The sequence below is a fragment of the Equus przewalskii genome, chromosome 4 (assembly GCF_037783145.1).
Source record: "Equus przewalskii isolate Varuska chromosome 4, EquPr2, whole genome shotgun sequence".
In the NCBI taxonomy this organism is placed as follows: Eukaryota; Metazoa; Chordata; class Mammalia; order Perissodactyla; family Equidae; genus Equus; species Equus przewalskii.
The window spans coordinates 15,186,511-15,201,540 of NC_091834.1; the positions used below are offsets into that span (position 1 = coordinate 15,186,511).

General features: G+C 46.7%; 1 protein-coding gene and 1 long non-coding RNA gene across 3 annotated transcripts in view; both read right to left on the bottom strand.

The window, feature by feature from the left end:
* Nucleotides 1-5,892, bottom strand: part of LOC139082995 (uncharacterized) — a 45,054-nt gene extending 39,162 nt beyond the window's left edge. For both annotated transcript variants that reach the window (XR_011539427.1, XR_011539428.1), the window contains exons 1-2: nt 5,799-5,892; nt 2,679-2,764 (exon numbers count right to left, since the gene is read on the bottom strand). This is a non-coding gene — a long non-coding RNA (uncharacterized lncRNA). The remainder of the gene's footprint in view (nt 1-2,678; nt 2,765-5,798) is intronic.
* Nucleotides 1-14,794, bottom strand: part of NUDCD3 (NudC domain containing 3) — a 95,027-nt gene extending 80,233 nt beyond the window's left edge. The window contains exons 1-2 of the mRNA XM_008526254.2: nt 14,239-14,794; nt 8,567-8,883 (exon numbers count right to left, since the gene is read on the bottom strand). Of these exons, the coding sequence (XP_008524476.1) occupies nt 8,567-8,883; nt 14,239-14,430 (509 nt within the window). The 5' untranslated portion in view covers nt 14,431-14,794. The remainder of the gene's footprint in view (nt 1-8,566; nt 8,884-14,238) is intronic.
* Between the last annotated feature and the right edge of the window lie 236 nt (nt 14,795-15,030).

Consider the following 15,030-nt stretch of genomic DNA (forward strand, 5'->3'; position numbering starts at 1 on the left):
CAGAGAGACTCGGTCCATCAGCTGCTTGTCCTGGCACGCTTGGGGATGTAACACAAAGTACACACAGTGTATTGTATATAATAGGGAAAATATATTCAGATAAATACAAAAAATAAAAATTTTATGGGCCGGGCCAGTGGCACAGCGGTTAAGTTTGCATGTTCCGCTTTGGCGGCCCCGGGTTTGTCAGTTCATATCCCGGGTGCGGACATGGCACCGCTTGGCAAGCCATGCTGTGGTAGGCGTCCCACATAGACAGTAGAGGAAGATGGGCATAGATGTTAGCTCAGGGCCAGTCTTCCTCAGCAAAAAGAGGAGGATTGGCAGATGTTAGCTCAGGGCTAATTCTCCTCAAAAAAAATTTTATAAAGTATAAAAATTTTACAAAAGAGGGCCGGCCTGGTGGCACAGCGGTTAAGTTCGCATGTTCCACTTTGGTGGCCCAGGGTTCGCCGGTTCAGACCCCAGGTGCAGACATGGCACCGCTTGGCAAGCCATGCTGTGGCAGGCGTCCCACATATAAAGTGGAGGAAGATGGGTATGGATGTCAGCTGAGGGCCAGCCTTCCTTAGCAAAAAGAGGAGAATTGGCGGCAGATGTTAGCTCAGGGCTAATCTTCCAAAAAAAAAGAATTTTACAAAAGAAAGTATGGACAATGATTGCTTTGAGGGAGAATTCACTTACATTACATGCTCTTGTAACTTTCAAAAATGCCTACCCTAAATCCAACTGCCAATTGACTACACCATGTAACAATCAGCAAAATCAAGAGAGTGGGAAACTCAACATACCAAGAACTTGATTTTTTTTAACAAATAAATTTTGAGGAAACAAAAGAAAAACAGAGGGTCAACTCCAAGCACTGTGTGCCTGGAGTCTTCTTTGTAGCTTTACAGAGAACTTTATTACTGCTTTCTTAATTAGGACATTATGAGAAAACTGGAAGTTTAAACACCAGTTGAAAACGTTACAGATGAAATAACATGAGGTAGAAATTGCTTTAAAGCAACACAGGAGGGGGAGCAGCGGACGGATGCTGGGGTTGGCAATGAGCACGCGCGGATTCACTACATCCTTCTGTCTACTCTCATTTATGTTTAAATCCTACCTACTACGTTCTCTCCAAGTGGCATACATTTCCTTTTCAACGGAAAAAAACAAGCTGGCGTAAAAAGTTATACTTCTTTAGTGTTATAGCAAAATACTCAAACAGAAGCTGGTTGTTTTAGTCTTGAAAAGTCTCTCTCAGGATAGCTCTGGTAATAGTTGCTTTTTTCTTAACACGGCAAAGCAAACATCCCCAAGTGTAGCCTCTGAGCCCACTGAGCACTGCTTCAGCTGCCAGTCACTCCGGCTCCACCTTCTAACTGTGTAACTTTAGGCAAAGCACTTCACCACTGTACATCTCAATTTCTCCATCTGCAAAAGGAAGCAGATTGGGTTCTCACATCTTGAAATACCCATTTCCAGGGAGAAGAGCTCCATGGGTGATTCTCACACGCCTCTTCCTCCCCCTCACGCACATGGTTCCTGACACCCCTCCCACTCTCACAGGCTAGGACGCCAGGTCCTTTTTCCAATACAGCTTCAGTATCCAACAAACTCAATATAAGTCACTGCTGTTAAGATATACAGGCCAACCTTGTACAGGCTTCAAAAAAGCCAATAAGCTAAAAACGAACTGCAAAATAAAAACAAAAATACAATGTTTCCAGAGGAGGAAAAAAGTTCTTCTAACGAACAACCTAAATCAGATTTTTCTGACTTGTGATTTTTTTTTAAAGATTTTATTTTTCCTTTTTCTCCCCAAAGCCCCCCAGTACACAGCTGCATATTTTAATTGTAGATCCTTCTAGTTGTGGCATGTGGGATGCCACTTCAGCATGGCTTGATGAGCGGTGCCGTGTCCGCGCCCAGGATTCGAACTGGCAAAACCCTGGGCCGCTGAGGCAGAGCGCACGAACTTAACCACTCAGCCAAGGGGCCGGCCCCCATGACTTGTGCTTTAAATCAAATCTTTTGGAGGCCTCTTATGCCTGAGGTTCCTTAGAGAAGGGGCAGTTTCAGGGTGAATCACTGGGAGGGTGAAATAGCAGCTACTATACCAGGCGAGATGAAAACACATCCTGAGGCAGGTATGCCAGGCATGACTCCTAAGTGGGGTCCGAGAGAGCTGGATCTAAGCAGAAGGCTAGCAGACGTCCCGGACCCCTGGCTCTCTGTTCACTATCCTCTGAGTGCATGATCTCAGCAAACACCCTCATCTGAGCACAAGAATCTTTTCAGGCACACAACCCTCAACAGTGTAAAACATCAACTCAAAATCGGCAAAAGGGATGCAGGAAATGCTCAGGACACAATGTTCACCAAAACAGAAGCCATAGTGTAATACACAATTTTATAAACATACTTGTGTGTGTGTGTCCACACACATAAATTTGCATACAAAAAAACTGTAGAAAATATCCAAAAAGTTAATATAGGGAGTGGTGGAATGTTTTTTCTTCTTGATACATTTATTTTTATTTCCCAAATATTCCACATTGAGCACAATTAAGAAGAAAAAGGAACAACTTGTTCTTGTTTTAAAGAAGTAACATTAATAACAGCGTGTGTGCCTACTTCTCAAATGGTCCCTACGCGCCAGGAACTGTGCTCAGCAGGTCTTAGACACTGACCTCAGTCAATCTTCACCAGAAGCTGATGGGGTGGGCGCTTGGCCATGTCCACGTGCCTCTATCAAGGGGCCTCCTGCAATGGGCACCTGAAAAAGCCGGGGCCAACAAAGGAAGGACCCATTTAGAGACAAACCCCGGAACCCAGCTCTCAGGTAGCTTGACTGCATGCAAGAGGATGCCCTAGCATGGAGCAGGACTTTATGAGAAAACTGGAAGTTTAAACACCAGTTGAAAATCTTACAGATGAAATAACATGAGGTAGAAATTGCTTTAAAACAACACAGGAGGGGGAGCAGAAAGTCATGGAGTGGACTTCCTGCTCTCCTGACAGTCCACCGAGGAACATCAAGGGCACAGATGTCACCATTGCTCGGTGAGCAGAACTAAAAAGAGAGGTGTCAAGGAATGAAGTCAGCATGCTTCAGATGCTCCCCTTACACAGGGCTAGGAGCTGAGAGAGGCTGAGTAAGTCTCCACCCCGACACTGAAAGATGTGGGAACAACTAGCCATAAACGAATGATGAGATGAAACACATGTTCAGAGGAGGCACAGTGACCTACGGGGGAGAGAGCAGACGGATGGAGGTGCTGGAAGGTCTTGCTAAGAGGTAGACAGTGAAGAACATAAACAGTGCCCATGCCTGGGGCGGCTGAATCAGGAAGGAGAAGCACGATGAAGATGAAGTATCTGCTGAGGATACTACTAGGAGACCTGAAACTTCTCCTCCAAACTACGCCATCCCCTTCCCCAGAAGCACCTGGATCCCTGCAACAGCGGGACACAAAGGCCATGCCGCCCAAAACAAGGCAAAGCAGCAAGCAGCTTCCTAAGCCTTGTTGTTCCAGGCTTTCACCAGATGGGTCAACAGGTCAGGGAGTCCCCTGACACCGCCTTCTCGTGTGGCTCTGCAGTCTGCTTCCCTGCACAGGTGAACGGATGGCCTGGCCACCCAGGACACATACTGCCGTTCAATACAGACAGCATGGGAGCACCCTGCCCCTCATCCAGGCCGGGCTCCCAGGGCACAGACACTGTTTCCAGGTAGTAATTTACTCTCAGTGCTACTTCCTTTTTCTTTTTCTTCTTTTTTAAAGAATTCTGTTTGTGATTTATAAAGGCAAAAGCCAGAGATGGCCCAGCCTTCTGCAGATTTTCAGTAGCATCTCAGCACCAGCAAAGGCAGTGACACCTGCCGGTAGAGGGGTGAACAGCAAGAGCCATGGCGGCTGGCATGGGATCAGACGCCGCAGACGCAGACCCCAGAAGTGAGCCCCACATGCAGCTCTGAGAGGTGCTTCAGTGATGCTGATGTTATCGGTTTTGTGTCCCTCTCTCCTTCCACGATACTAGTAATGTCTCTTGGCTTTTCTGAAAGCTCCCCAGAACCCCAGAAGTCCTTCGAGCCCTGGTCACCACTGCACAGCATTTTTTATGTCATCACTATGAACTCGTTAACCGTAAACCTCCCTTGCAGAACGCAGGCACATTCTCAAATGCTATCTTGTGTGGGCAGGGAAGTTTTTGTGTGCCCAAATTCTCTCCCTTCTCTAATGAATAAAACTGGGAACTTTAAGCACTGAAGTGGGGGCATTTTTGATCTTCACTTGAAAAGTCATAGCAGTGACAACAGGGCAGGAGCAAGAATGAAATTCAGAGTGATGGGAAAATTAGATCAAATTAAAATTTCCCTCAAATATCCCCTAAATCACCCCAAAAATATATGTGGCGTAATGTGTAAAAATCTGTAATTATGTATAAATGAAAATGCACACTGTAAACACTTTAGGGCAGAAAATAGATCCCTGGTTGGCAGAGCCTGGGAGGGGGACAGGCAGTGACTCCCAAGAAGCAAGTGGGGGCTGGGCTCACAGAGCTTCCTCTCCCTTGACTGTGATGGCATTTACAAGATTGCATTTGTCAAAGTCATGAACTATTCCAAAAAGAGTGAACTGTACTGTTATGTAAACTGCACTTCAACAGAACAAAAAAATTATTGTCCTATACTCAATGAACAGTTTATAATAAAAATATATAACAAAAAACAGATGCACAAATTTTTATCACCTTACTTCATCTTTTTCCCAAATTCTGCTGAATTTGTTTAAATTAAAAAAGCATATGTGTGACCCGACTATAGATGAGAGGGGAGTGTTTGCCATCCCCACTACCTAATACTGGGCAGAACCACCAGCAAATATGAGACAAGCAGTAGTCATCAGAATCAGCCATCTAAGACCCGGATTCTAGGGAACTGGTGTTTGGACAGAGTGCCCAGAACGGGCAGTGCTTCTGTCAGGTCATCTAAAGAATAACTGCCTTACGTTCTTCAATTATCAGGACCCCAAGTCTACAGCTCATAGGATAAGCAACCATGGGCACAGATTGAGGGGACTTGGCATACCACTAAAAGTGGAACAGGGACAAGGACAGCTTTCATATTCCATTTCAGATCTGCCACAGCACTGCATTTCAGATGTTACTAAAGAGATTTGGGCCACAACTTCCTGTTGTGTTTGTGGAAAACCAGTAAGTACCTGAAGGCCGAGGACGTGCCAGACCATGGCAGTGTTGTCCTGGAGCACCAGTCTAAGGTTTCCCGGGACACATCCACGTCTTCCCTCTATACTTAGACCGGGGCAGAACTCACAAAACTAACTGATTCTAACCCAGAACACAATTCACTGGTTCAAGAACAGAAAAACAGGATCGCTATAAGACAACAAGGCAGCTATTCTAAGCTGTACTCAGGGATCAGAAACAAATCCCATCTTTTAATAAAGATTTTAGAAATTATAAAAAGAATGCAAAAAAAAATAGTAAAACAAAATGTATGCTCATTGTAGAAAAACTAGAAAATACAGCAAGAGGCAAAGACGACAATGAAAACCCTCACAATCCCACACTCAGTGACAACCACCACTAACAATTCATTTCCTTCCAGGTTTTTCTGCTGCATATATACAATGTTAAATGTCTTTGAAATTTGCTATTAGTTTGAAGCCTGCTTTTCTCGCATAATATTATATATTGAGAATGTCTCTGTAAGTCAGAGTTCAACCAAGGAAACAGAACCAGCAGCAGAAACATCTTAAGAAACTCACTGCAAGGAATGGGCTTACGTGACAAGGGGCTGGCTAGGCCATTCCGAAATCCATAGGGCAGGCCACTGTACCTCTCCAGAAACAGGGCAGAGCTACTGTCCACAGGATGAACTTCTACTTCTGGGAGGCCTCAGCTCTGCCTTTAACACCTTTCAAGTGACTCATCAGACCCACTCAGATTACCTAGGATATTCTCTCTTACTCAAAGCCAACTGATTATGGACTTGAGTCACATCTACGCAACACCCAGATTAGTTTTCACTTTCTCACTAGGGATGGAGCCCAGCCAGGGTGACACAGAAAACTGACCATCACAATGCCTAGGTCAGCAATCTTTTAAGTATCTTATAAATGTACTTAGCCATTCCTTTAATGAAAATTCAGCATTCTTCCAAAATTCTGCTGATGAAGTAATGCTGGAATAAATAAAACTGAAGTGAATAACTTTGCATATTCAATCTTCATTCTCCTATCTAATTATATTATGGAAAGACTACTGGAAAACGGGAGCTAAACACAGAAAGAGCTTCAGAACAATGCAGAGGGTCCCCATGAGTCTTCGGCTGAAAACTAAACTTCATGCACACAGTATGACTTCACAAGGCGCACAGAGAACTCCTGGTAACTAACCTGAACGATTGCCAGAGCTCACAAAGGGCTAGGAGATGTCCACATTTCAACCAGCAAGAATGCAGAAACCTCACTGAACCGCTGGAACATTCAGGAGAGCCCAACAAGTTTTAGAAGTAGGTACTCCAGACACGCCCCAACAAAACTTAAAAACAAGCTTCCAAAAGGGCATACTAATCTGCAAATAAATTAACTGCCAGCAAGAACAAAACTCAACACTCTTTAAAGGAAGAAAGTAAAATCCAGAGACACAACATAACATCACAGTGTCTAGTATCCAATATAAAATTACCAGACATGTAAAGAAGCAGGAAAATGTGATCCAAAATCAGAAAACTCAGCCAACATAAACCAACCAAGAAATGAGAGAGATAACGAAATTAGCAGATGAGGACTTTACACAGCTAATATATAACTATGGTAAATGATTCAGAGGATAACAATGAAGGTAGAAACGGAAGCCATAAAAAAGAATCAAAGGGAACTTACAGAGCTGAAAAAAACATTATCTGAAATAAAAAGCGTACTGACAAGTTTAACTGAAGATTAGACACTAAAGGAGAAAAGATAGCAAATTTGAAGACAGGGCAATAGAAACTATTCCAAATGAAGGACAAAGAAAAGAGATTTTTTAAAGGAGGAAAAAAACATGAGGAGACTGAAAGAAGCTCAAAACTCCCCAAGAAGTATAAACACAAAGAAAATCACACCAAAGCAAATCATAACCAAATTGCTGAAACTAATGATAAAGAAACACCTTAAAGGCCCCTGAGTGCAGGGGTGAGGGTAGGAGGGATCCCATACATGGAAACGAAGAACACTCACTTCTTGTCAGAAATGGTGTGAGCCAGAAGACATTCTTTAAAATGTTGAAAGCAGTGTCAACCTGGAACTCTACAGACAGTTAAAATATCCTCAGAAACAAGCATCAAATAAAGACGTTTCCAACAAACAAAAGCTGAGAGACTTCATCACCAGCAGACCTGCACCACAAGAACGTTAGAGAAAGTCTGGGCTGAAGGGAACAATCGGATCTCTGCCCTCCACCTGAGGCCCTTCCCACTTCCAGACCCCAGACCCTATTTCGCCCCTTCTCCACCAGAGTTCCAGACTCAAGACCTGCTCCCCTTCTCCATCTTAGCCCGACTATTTAGATTGGCCTCTAAGACTGCAGTCTTGCCCCATCCTATCTCCACAAAATTTATTTTCCCCTACTCTGCATTTTATGTCACTCTAAGTTATTCACTTTGCTTCCTTAACTAGGAACTACGTTCAAAGACTCCCCAAAACAGGTCAGAAGGCAAGTGCAAAGAGAGGGAAGAACAGAAGAGGAGTGGAAACAGAGATGGGATGAGGCAGAAGCAACTCAGGAGAGAGTGGGCACAGATTTTCCTAAAAACAGAGCAGGCCAGGAGCATCACACTGCCTTTCAGACACTGCTGCAGCTCACACACAAAGCAGTGTCAGCCCTTCTCACTCAAATGGGGCAGGAAGGACTGTGTACCCAGTTCACAGCACCGGGAGACACCACTCCTGAGAAGTGAGTACAGCACCACACAGCTTGGTTCAAGCCACTCACCAGCTGCACACCCTTGGGCCTGTCCAATACAAGAGCCACTGAGGGAGGTGCTATTCTCATCATCTCTACTTTACAAAGAACACACAGAAAGGTGACAGTGCTTGCCCAAAGCAATATGTCTTTAAGGGGACCCTGGGTCCACAGGCCCCCATATCAGATTCCCTCTTCAGGTGTACATTAGGCGGAGGGGACCATGGGCACACATCCCAGCAGTGCTCCTGCAGAGAAAGAACACAGAGCCAAGACTCTGAGGCGAAGCCCCCACTGACAGCTCAGTCTCATGGGAAAGCATAACTCGATGAGGTCAGGGCTCTAATTCTGGCTCTAGCTCTTAACTGGTTGTACAACTGTGGGCAGATTATCACCTTACCTTACAGAGAGAAAAAGAAAGAAGACTGAAGCCAATGAACTTCCCATCCTATGCAATCAAAGTACTGTAACGCAGTTTGCAAACATGAAGAGCTAAATAAATGCTGGGACAGAGCTGATGATGTTACCAAGTGAGAACCACTTATGGACAAACCAGCAACCAGACGTCAAGCAAGAAAGAAGCAAGCTGCAAAGTAGAAATTCTTACTTGGGAAGAGCTGTTGGTTCCCTCAGGACTTGGGCAGCACCAGCATCTGCTCCCGGCAGCTCTGCCTTCCTGGAGCCCTGGGCCACCTCCTGCACGGCGCCCTGTGGGCCTGGAGGTCCCTGAGGCCCTCCCGAGTCCGTGGTAGAGTCGATTTCCACCTCCTGGGCTGGAGCTGGGGCTGGGGCTGGCTCCTGCTCAGCTGCCGCAGCTGCCACAGCCATGGCCTCCTCTTCTTCCTTTCTCCTGATTTTCTCCTCCAGCTCCTTTCTCCTCTTTTCATCATCCTGACGGGCCATGAGGTCAAAGGTTTTGAATACCTAAAATCAAACAGCAATCCGGCGATGAGTTCATCTGCCCCATACTATACTACACATTCTGTAGAAATGTAGCAAAATCTCATAAATAGAGAATGAAAAAGCAGTTGACTAAAAAAAGATCCCATCGGCAAAATGGAAATGCACTTCAACTTCATCAAAAGCTGCTATGAAAACAATCTTTAATGGGGGAGTTTCAAAATCAACAAAAGCAAAAATTTACAACGATGGCTCACAATATTTACAGGCCTATGAGCCCAATTTGCAAGTCTAAAGGATGCATAACTAAATGGTCTCACCTGTCATTATTTTTACAGCCCCCAGAAAGTCTTGTTTGCAAGGCAAACAACCCACTATCCTGGTACTGAGAGCTGCAAAGGCAGCAACAACTCACACTCGAGAAGGCAAGATGGGAATATAGTTGAACTTCAATCTACAAAACACACACAGGCTTACTGGACTGCTGCTGTCTTCCCACACTGCACAGGCTGAGGGGAGGTATCAGTCTTAGAAAGCTTGGGAATTCAGGTCAGCAAACATCCACAATGTGCCCACAATGCGCAAGGAACACAAAAAGTCCAAAAGACAGCTCCCACCGTCTAAGAACTCAAAATGCTGCTGTGTGAACCAGCCCTTGATCTTTCCTGGGACACAGTCACACCCATAAAAGTGCTGGGACTCTCCACTCAAAAACTGCATATGAAACGTGGCATCTGGTATGAATCATTCAAGGGTTCACATAACCCTGAAGCGCAGCCAGGACAGATCCACATGTGGCAATTATGACAGGAGAGGCTGTGATGAACACCTGAGATATCATGAGAATGAAGGTGCAAATGAGCATTTCTGGGGAAAGGAATCTAAGGAGATGTCTTGGAAAGAAGGGGATCTGAATTGGACCTAGAACAAAAGGCACCGCTTCCACAGAGATACAGGAGGAAACATCACAGCTCCAAGAGGTGAGGTCATCAAGAAATAGCTCCTGCAGTAGGTGGAGGCAGGAAGGCTGGGAGAGCCACCTCGGAAAGTAGGTGGGAGCAGACTCTTGCCATTCCATCCAACAACAGTGCTCCTTGGTATTTATCCAAAGGAGCTGAAAACTCTGTCCACACAAAAACCTGCATATGGATGTTTATAGCAGCTTTACATAATTGCCAAAACTTGGAAGCAACCAAGATGTCCTTCAGTAGGCGAGTGAATAAATAAACTGTGGTCCATCCAGACAATGGAACAGTACTCAGTGCTGCAAAGAACTGAGCTATCAAGCCATGAAAAGACAGGGAGGAACCTTAAATGCATATTACTAAGTGAAAGAAGCCAGTCTGAAGAGGCTACATACTACCTGATTCCAAGTGTATGACATTCTGGAAAAGGCAGAATTTTAGAGATGGTAAAAAAAAAATCAGTGGTTGCCAGGGGTTGGGGAAGGAGGGATGAACAGGCAGAGCACAGAGGATTTTTAGAGCCCTGAAAGCACTCTGTGACACCATAATGATGGATACATATCACTATACATTTGTCCAAAAGCCACAGAATGAACAAGGCTAACAGTGAGCCCTAAAGTAAACCTGAGGTTTGGTGACTATGATGTGTGATGAAGGCTCATCAATTGTAACAAAAAGACCAGTTTGGAGAGGGACGTTGATAATGGAGGAGGCTATACATGTGTGGGGACAGGGGGTATATGAGAAATCTCTGTACCTTCCCCTCAATTTTGCCGTGAACCTAAAACTGCTCTAAAAAATAGTCTTAATAAAATAAAAAATAAATTTTTCTTAAGTGGGTAAGACTCAATTTCCAAAGGGCTAGACTGCAGACAGATGTTAAATAATCAGTGCTGTGCACTGAGCAGGAAGGGAGCAAAAGAAGGACACTGACATACTGAACTAAGCCAAATGTTTTCACAAACATTCTCTCAAAACTCCCACAAAAGTGCTGTAAGGAAGACAGCACTGACATTTCAAAGATGAGGAACAGTAAGGCTCAGAGACGGTAAGTAACCTGCCCAAGGTACTGCTAGTGAAAGAAGAAAGTAAAAATATATATAGGAAGCAGTGAACAATGAAAGCAGATGTAGGCAGACGAAAATAAATAAAATCCTATGGCTAAAAACTGCAAACAATAGAAGACCCATTTCTACTTCTTCAAAGAACCTGGGCCCCTGACTCACTGCTCTCACATCCACGTTTATGACAGCAGATTCACTGCCCTCAGAGCCACTCATCCTCCTGACGCCCCAGATCTTCATCTTAACTCCACTAAAAAAGCAACTGCGAGGGCTGTCTCCTAACACCAGGACCTCCCTCGAACCCCAGGCCTGATCTCCCCGCCGCATCCACTGCCTCTGCTTACTCAGCCTCCTGCCTCCTCTAACCTGCCACCTGCTTCCCCTCTCTACTCACTACGGACCTCAGCACTCATTCTAGAATCACAGGACTTTGGAGCTGGAAGAGCCATCTGACCTCCAATCAACCTTCTCAAGTGACAAAGACGAGAGTGACTCTCCCAAGATTTCCCAACAAATTCAGTGAGGAACAGACAGAGCTGGCTTTCCTGATTCTCGTGGAGGGACTGCTAGAAAGCAGGTCTGTCAAACTGGACTCCAGGACAAACACAGAGTATCAGCTGACATGAATTAAATGTCATTAACTTTTTTTTCCTTAAAATGTACTAATATATCACGGAGTGGAACGCAATTTTCACATGCATCTTTCCTGCTGAGAGTCCTTCAGGCTGTGCATCTAGGCTGGGCAAGCCCTTACAATTAGGATGAGAAGCTTCATGCTAACAAAACCAACAGTCCATGCCCCAAAATACCAGGAGAGAACTTTCAACTTCCAGAACAAAGCACCCTAACACTCCCATCTCTTTGCCTGTGTTCTGAAGAGAGCCCCAAGCACCCCACCTCAGGTAGGGTGGACATAGGAAGGAGTCTGATGCTATCAAGTCAGAGACAGAGAAGAAAACCCCTAAGAGGGAGAGGAGCAGGGGTGGGGGTCAGGAGACCACCTAAGACCATGAGAGGTAACACTGTGCTGCACCAAGACACTCAATCTGACTCGGTTATTTTAACAGCCCACCCTACAACAAAACTCTTATCAAACACTGAACTCTCTTTATAAGACTCTTGCCAAATGCCTCTGTGGATAAAAGAACAGCTCCCCAGGATTCACTCTGATCTGTCCAACCCAAATACCCAGAGAATGTCTGCTTTTTAAAAGTTCCTTGGCAATGCTGACAGGTGGGAACCACTTCCAGAAAACACTATACCCTTCTTAACCATCTGCTGGAACTGTCCCCTTGCTTTCTGTGAGACGTCCTGTCCTGCCCACTTCCCTCCATCGCCCACCACTCACACTGCCTCTTGTTCTCTCATCCCTTCACTGGGAGCCTTCCCCAAAGAACTGTCCTCCACCTTCGGCTCTTCTCTCTCGCTCAAACTGCTCTGGTTCCTCCATCTCCAAGATCGGTGCCACCATTCCAACAGCCTGTGGGCAGGAACTTCTGTCTGTAATCTCAAATTCAACTTGTCTAAAACTAAGCTTTTTCCCTTACTCTTAGGTGGCAGTTCAGTTAATGCATTATCATTATTCCAGTTGCCTAAGTTTGAAACCTTGGATCATCTTTGACTCATTTCTCCCCTCCCTCTGGCCTGCTCCCCACTTCCACTTCATTACACTGGTCACCACATCTTAACCTGTAAGAATGCCTGGGACATACACTCCTACATATTTTATATATTGTTACCAGAAAAATGAATTACCTCCGCCAGGTCATCTGTAAAACAAGGGCAAAGACCAACTTTCAGGTTGTGTTATAATTAAATAACATCCTAGCATGTACAACACCTCACATAATAACTAGGACATGCCAGGGGCTCGGTAAATGTTCCTTTCTCCTCCACATTGTTTCTGCAAGCTACAATCATCCTAGACAAAAGTGTTCCCACTCTCCTATGGAATGAAGATCTGGAATCAGAAAAAAGAACTAGAAGCAGAAAAATTAAGTTTTGAGTTCCAGCTCAACAATAAATGTGGTCAAATCATCTAACCTTGCTGAATCAGCACCCTCATCTGCCACATAAAATTCAACCTTACCTATTTCACAGGGACTTCCATGAAAGCATTCAATTGCCCTAGGGCGTGCTAAAAACCATGACTAAGAGGGCACTCAGCCACTGCAAGGATGAGGAATAACCTTCAGTTCTGAAGGTGAGTACCAAGCCCACCCTTCTCTTGGTAAACACTCTAAGCTTCGTTTCTTCATGCAGGCAGTGACCGACCTGCAGCTTGTAGCAAGATTTCAGGAGACAACATTTGAAAGCATCTTATAAACGGGAAAGTATCACCAGCATTTCTATCTTCTCAGGTTCCTGCAAACAGGCTCCATGCTTGGCTCAGAACCTGCTTTCAATCCCATCAATGTCCCACCTCCCCTACCAAACCCTTCTCGATTTCCACTACTGTCCTTTCTATTCCTCTCCTCTGCCCACCTCCCTCCATCCCCCTACCACTCGCACCTCCTCTGGGCTATTTCACATAGGGGCCTTGCATAGTTCTGTTACTGTCTGTGTTTTATCTTCCTAACTATAACCTAAGTGTCACAAGGAGAGAGACGATCACTTCACCATCCACATCACCAGTGCATCTTCAATGCCTGTAGCAGTTGAAAGCATAAACCTCTTCAGAAAATACTTATTACATTCCAAGGCACCCAATTTCAGTGAATGAGTATTAATAGGATCTCAAACATACAATAAATTTAACCTGGCATGTATAAACATATGCTCTAATGTATAAATTCTGTAAGTACTACCATGACTCCCTTTGACCTGGGAAGACAGATTTCAAACAAGGAGGCCACACCCACCCATCACCACAGTCTCCCTTCCACCTCCAGTGTAGTCCTGGAGCAAGCAGGAATCCGTGCTGCCGACGCCTCCCCGTCCTGCCAGCACGGTTTTCATTCCCTTGACTGGCAGCCCCTGGCACTTCAGAAGGTTAAGCGCTGCGGGAGCTAAACGGGGCCCAAGTGCACCCTGCGTCAGACCAGGCTGCTCAAGAGCCAGTGCAGCTCCCACAGAGGAGAAACTTGATATCGCACCAGCATCTCGGCTTACTCTCAGCCGTGGCCTCAGGGGGTGGGTCCGGGGAAGTGCCAGAGGGGGAAAATGAGGCTGGGAGCGGAGGGAGGCGCGGGGGGCGTCCGGCGGTCTAGCGCTCCCGCAGGCAGACTCGTGGGGGTCGGGGAGTTCCGGGGGTCGGGGTCTTCCAGGGTTCAGGGGCTCCCAGGGTGGGCTCGCGGGAGTTCGGGCTCTCGCTGCACCCCCGTCCCGGGCCGCCCGCCGCCGCGAGTTACCTGCAGCACCAGCGCCTGCGCGGCCCCCGGCGGGAAGCCCATACGGTCGGACGGGTGGCGCAGCAGGCGGTAGAAGTCGGTCTTGCGGTAGAGGAAGCCGAAGAGGACGCGCAAGAAGTCCTGGACATTGCCCACGTGCTGAAGGATGCCCAGCAGGGCCTGGTCGTACAGCTCGGCTGCCCCGGGCTCCATGGCGTCGCCGGCCGGAGGAAAGCTCGCTCACTGCGGGCGCCGCCCGGACTCCGGCCCAAGGCCACTTCCGGCGCGCTGCGGTAACCGCTCCGCCGCCGGCGCGCCCGCGAGACTTCCGGTCCGCGCTGCTTCAGTCCCCGCCGACGGGCTGGGCTGAGCTGCACTCGGGCGGCTTTGCCGAGAGCCCCGCCGCCGACGCCCCGCCAGCTTCCCCAGGCGGCCTCGCTAAGGAGCGATGTGGGCCCCGAAGTGGCTCCTAGGCGCAAGAGGGCACGGACTGCAGGACTGAGGGCGCCTAGCAGCCATGTTTGAAACGGGCGGAAGAGTGTGGCGCGGGCAGAGTCACGTGGGCCCCACTGTTGTCACGTGCTCCGTGGGTAAGGCTCCCGCTGGAGGGACACCGAGCGCCTTCTGCTGATGGGTCACATGGGAAAGATGCGTGCGTGCGAGTGGTGTGGGTCCTGTTGATAAGAGAGCTGGGGGTGAAATGCAAGGTGACGTGCGTAAATAAAAGAAGAAAAGGATGTAAAGCGAGTGCATGCACGAATCTTAAGCGGAAAGAGCTAGGTGGAGAGTAAAGAATCGGGTGTGCCCTCACTG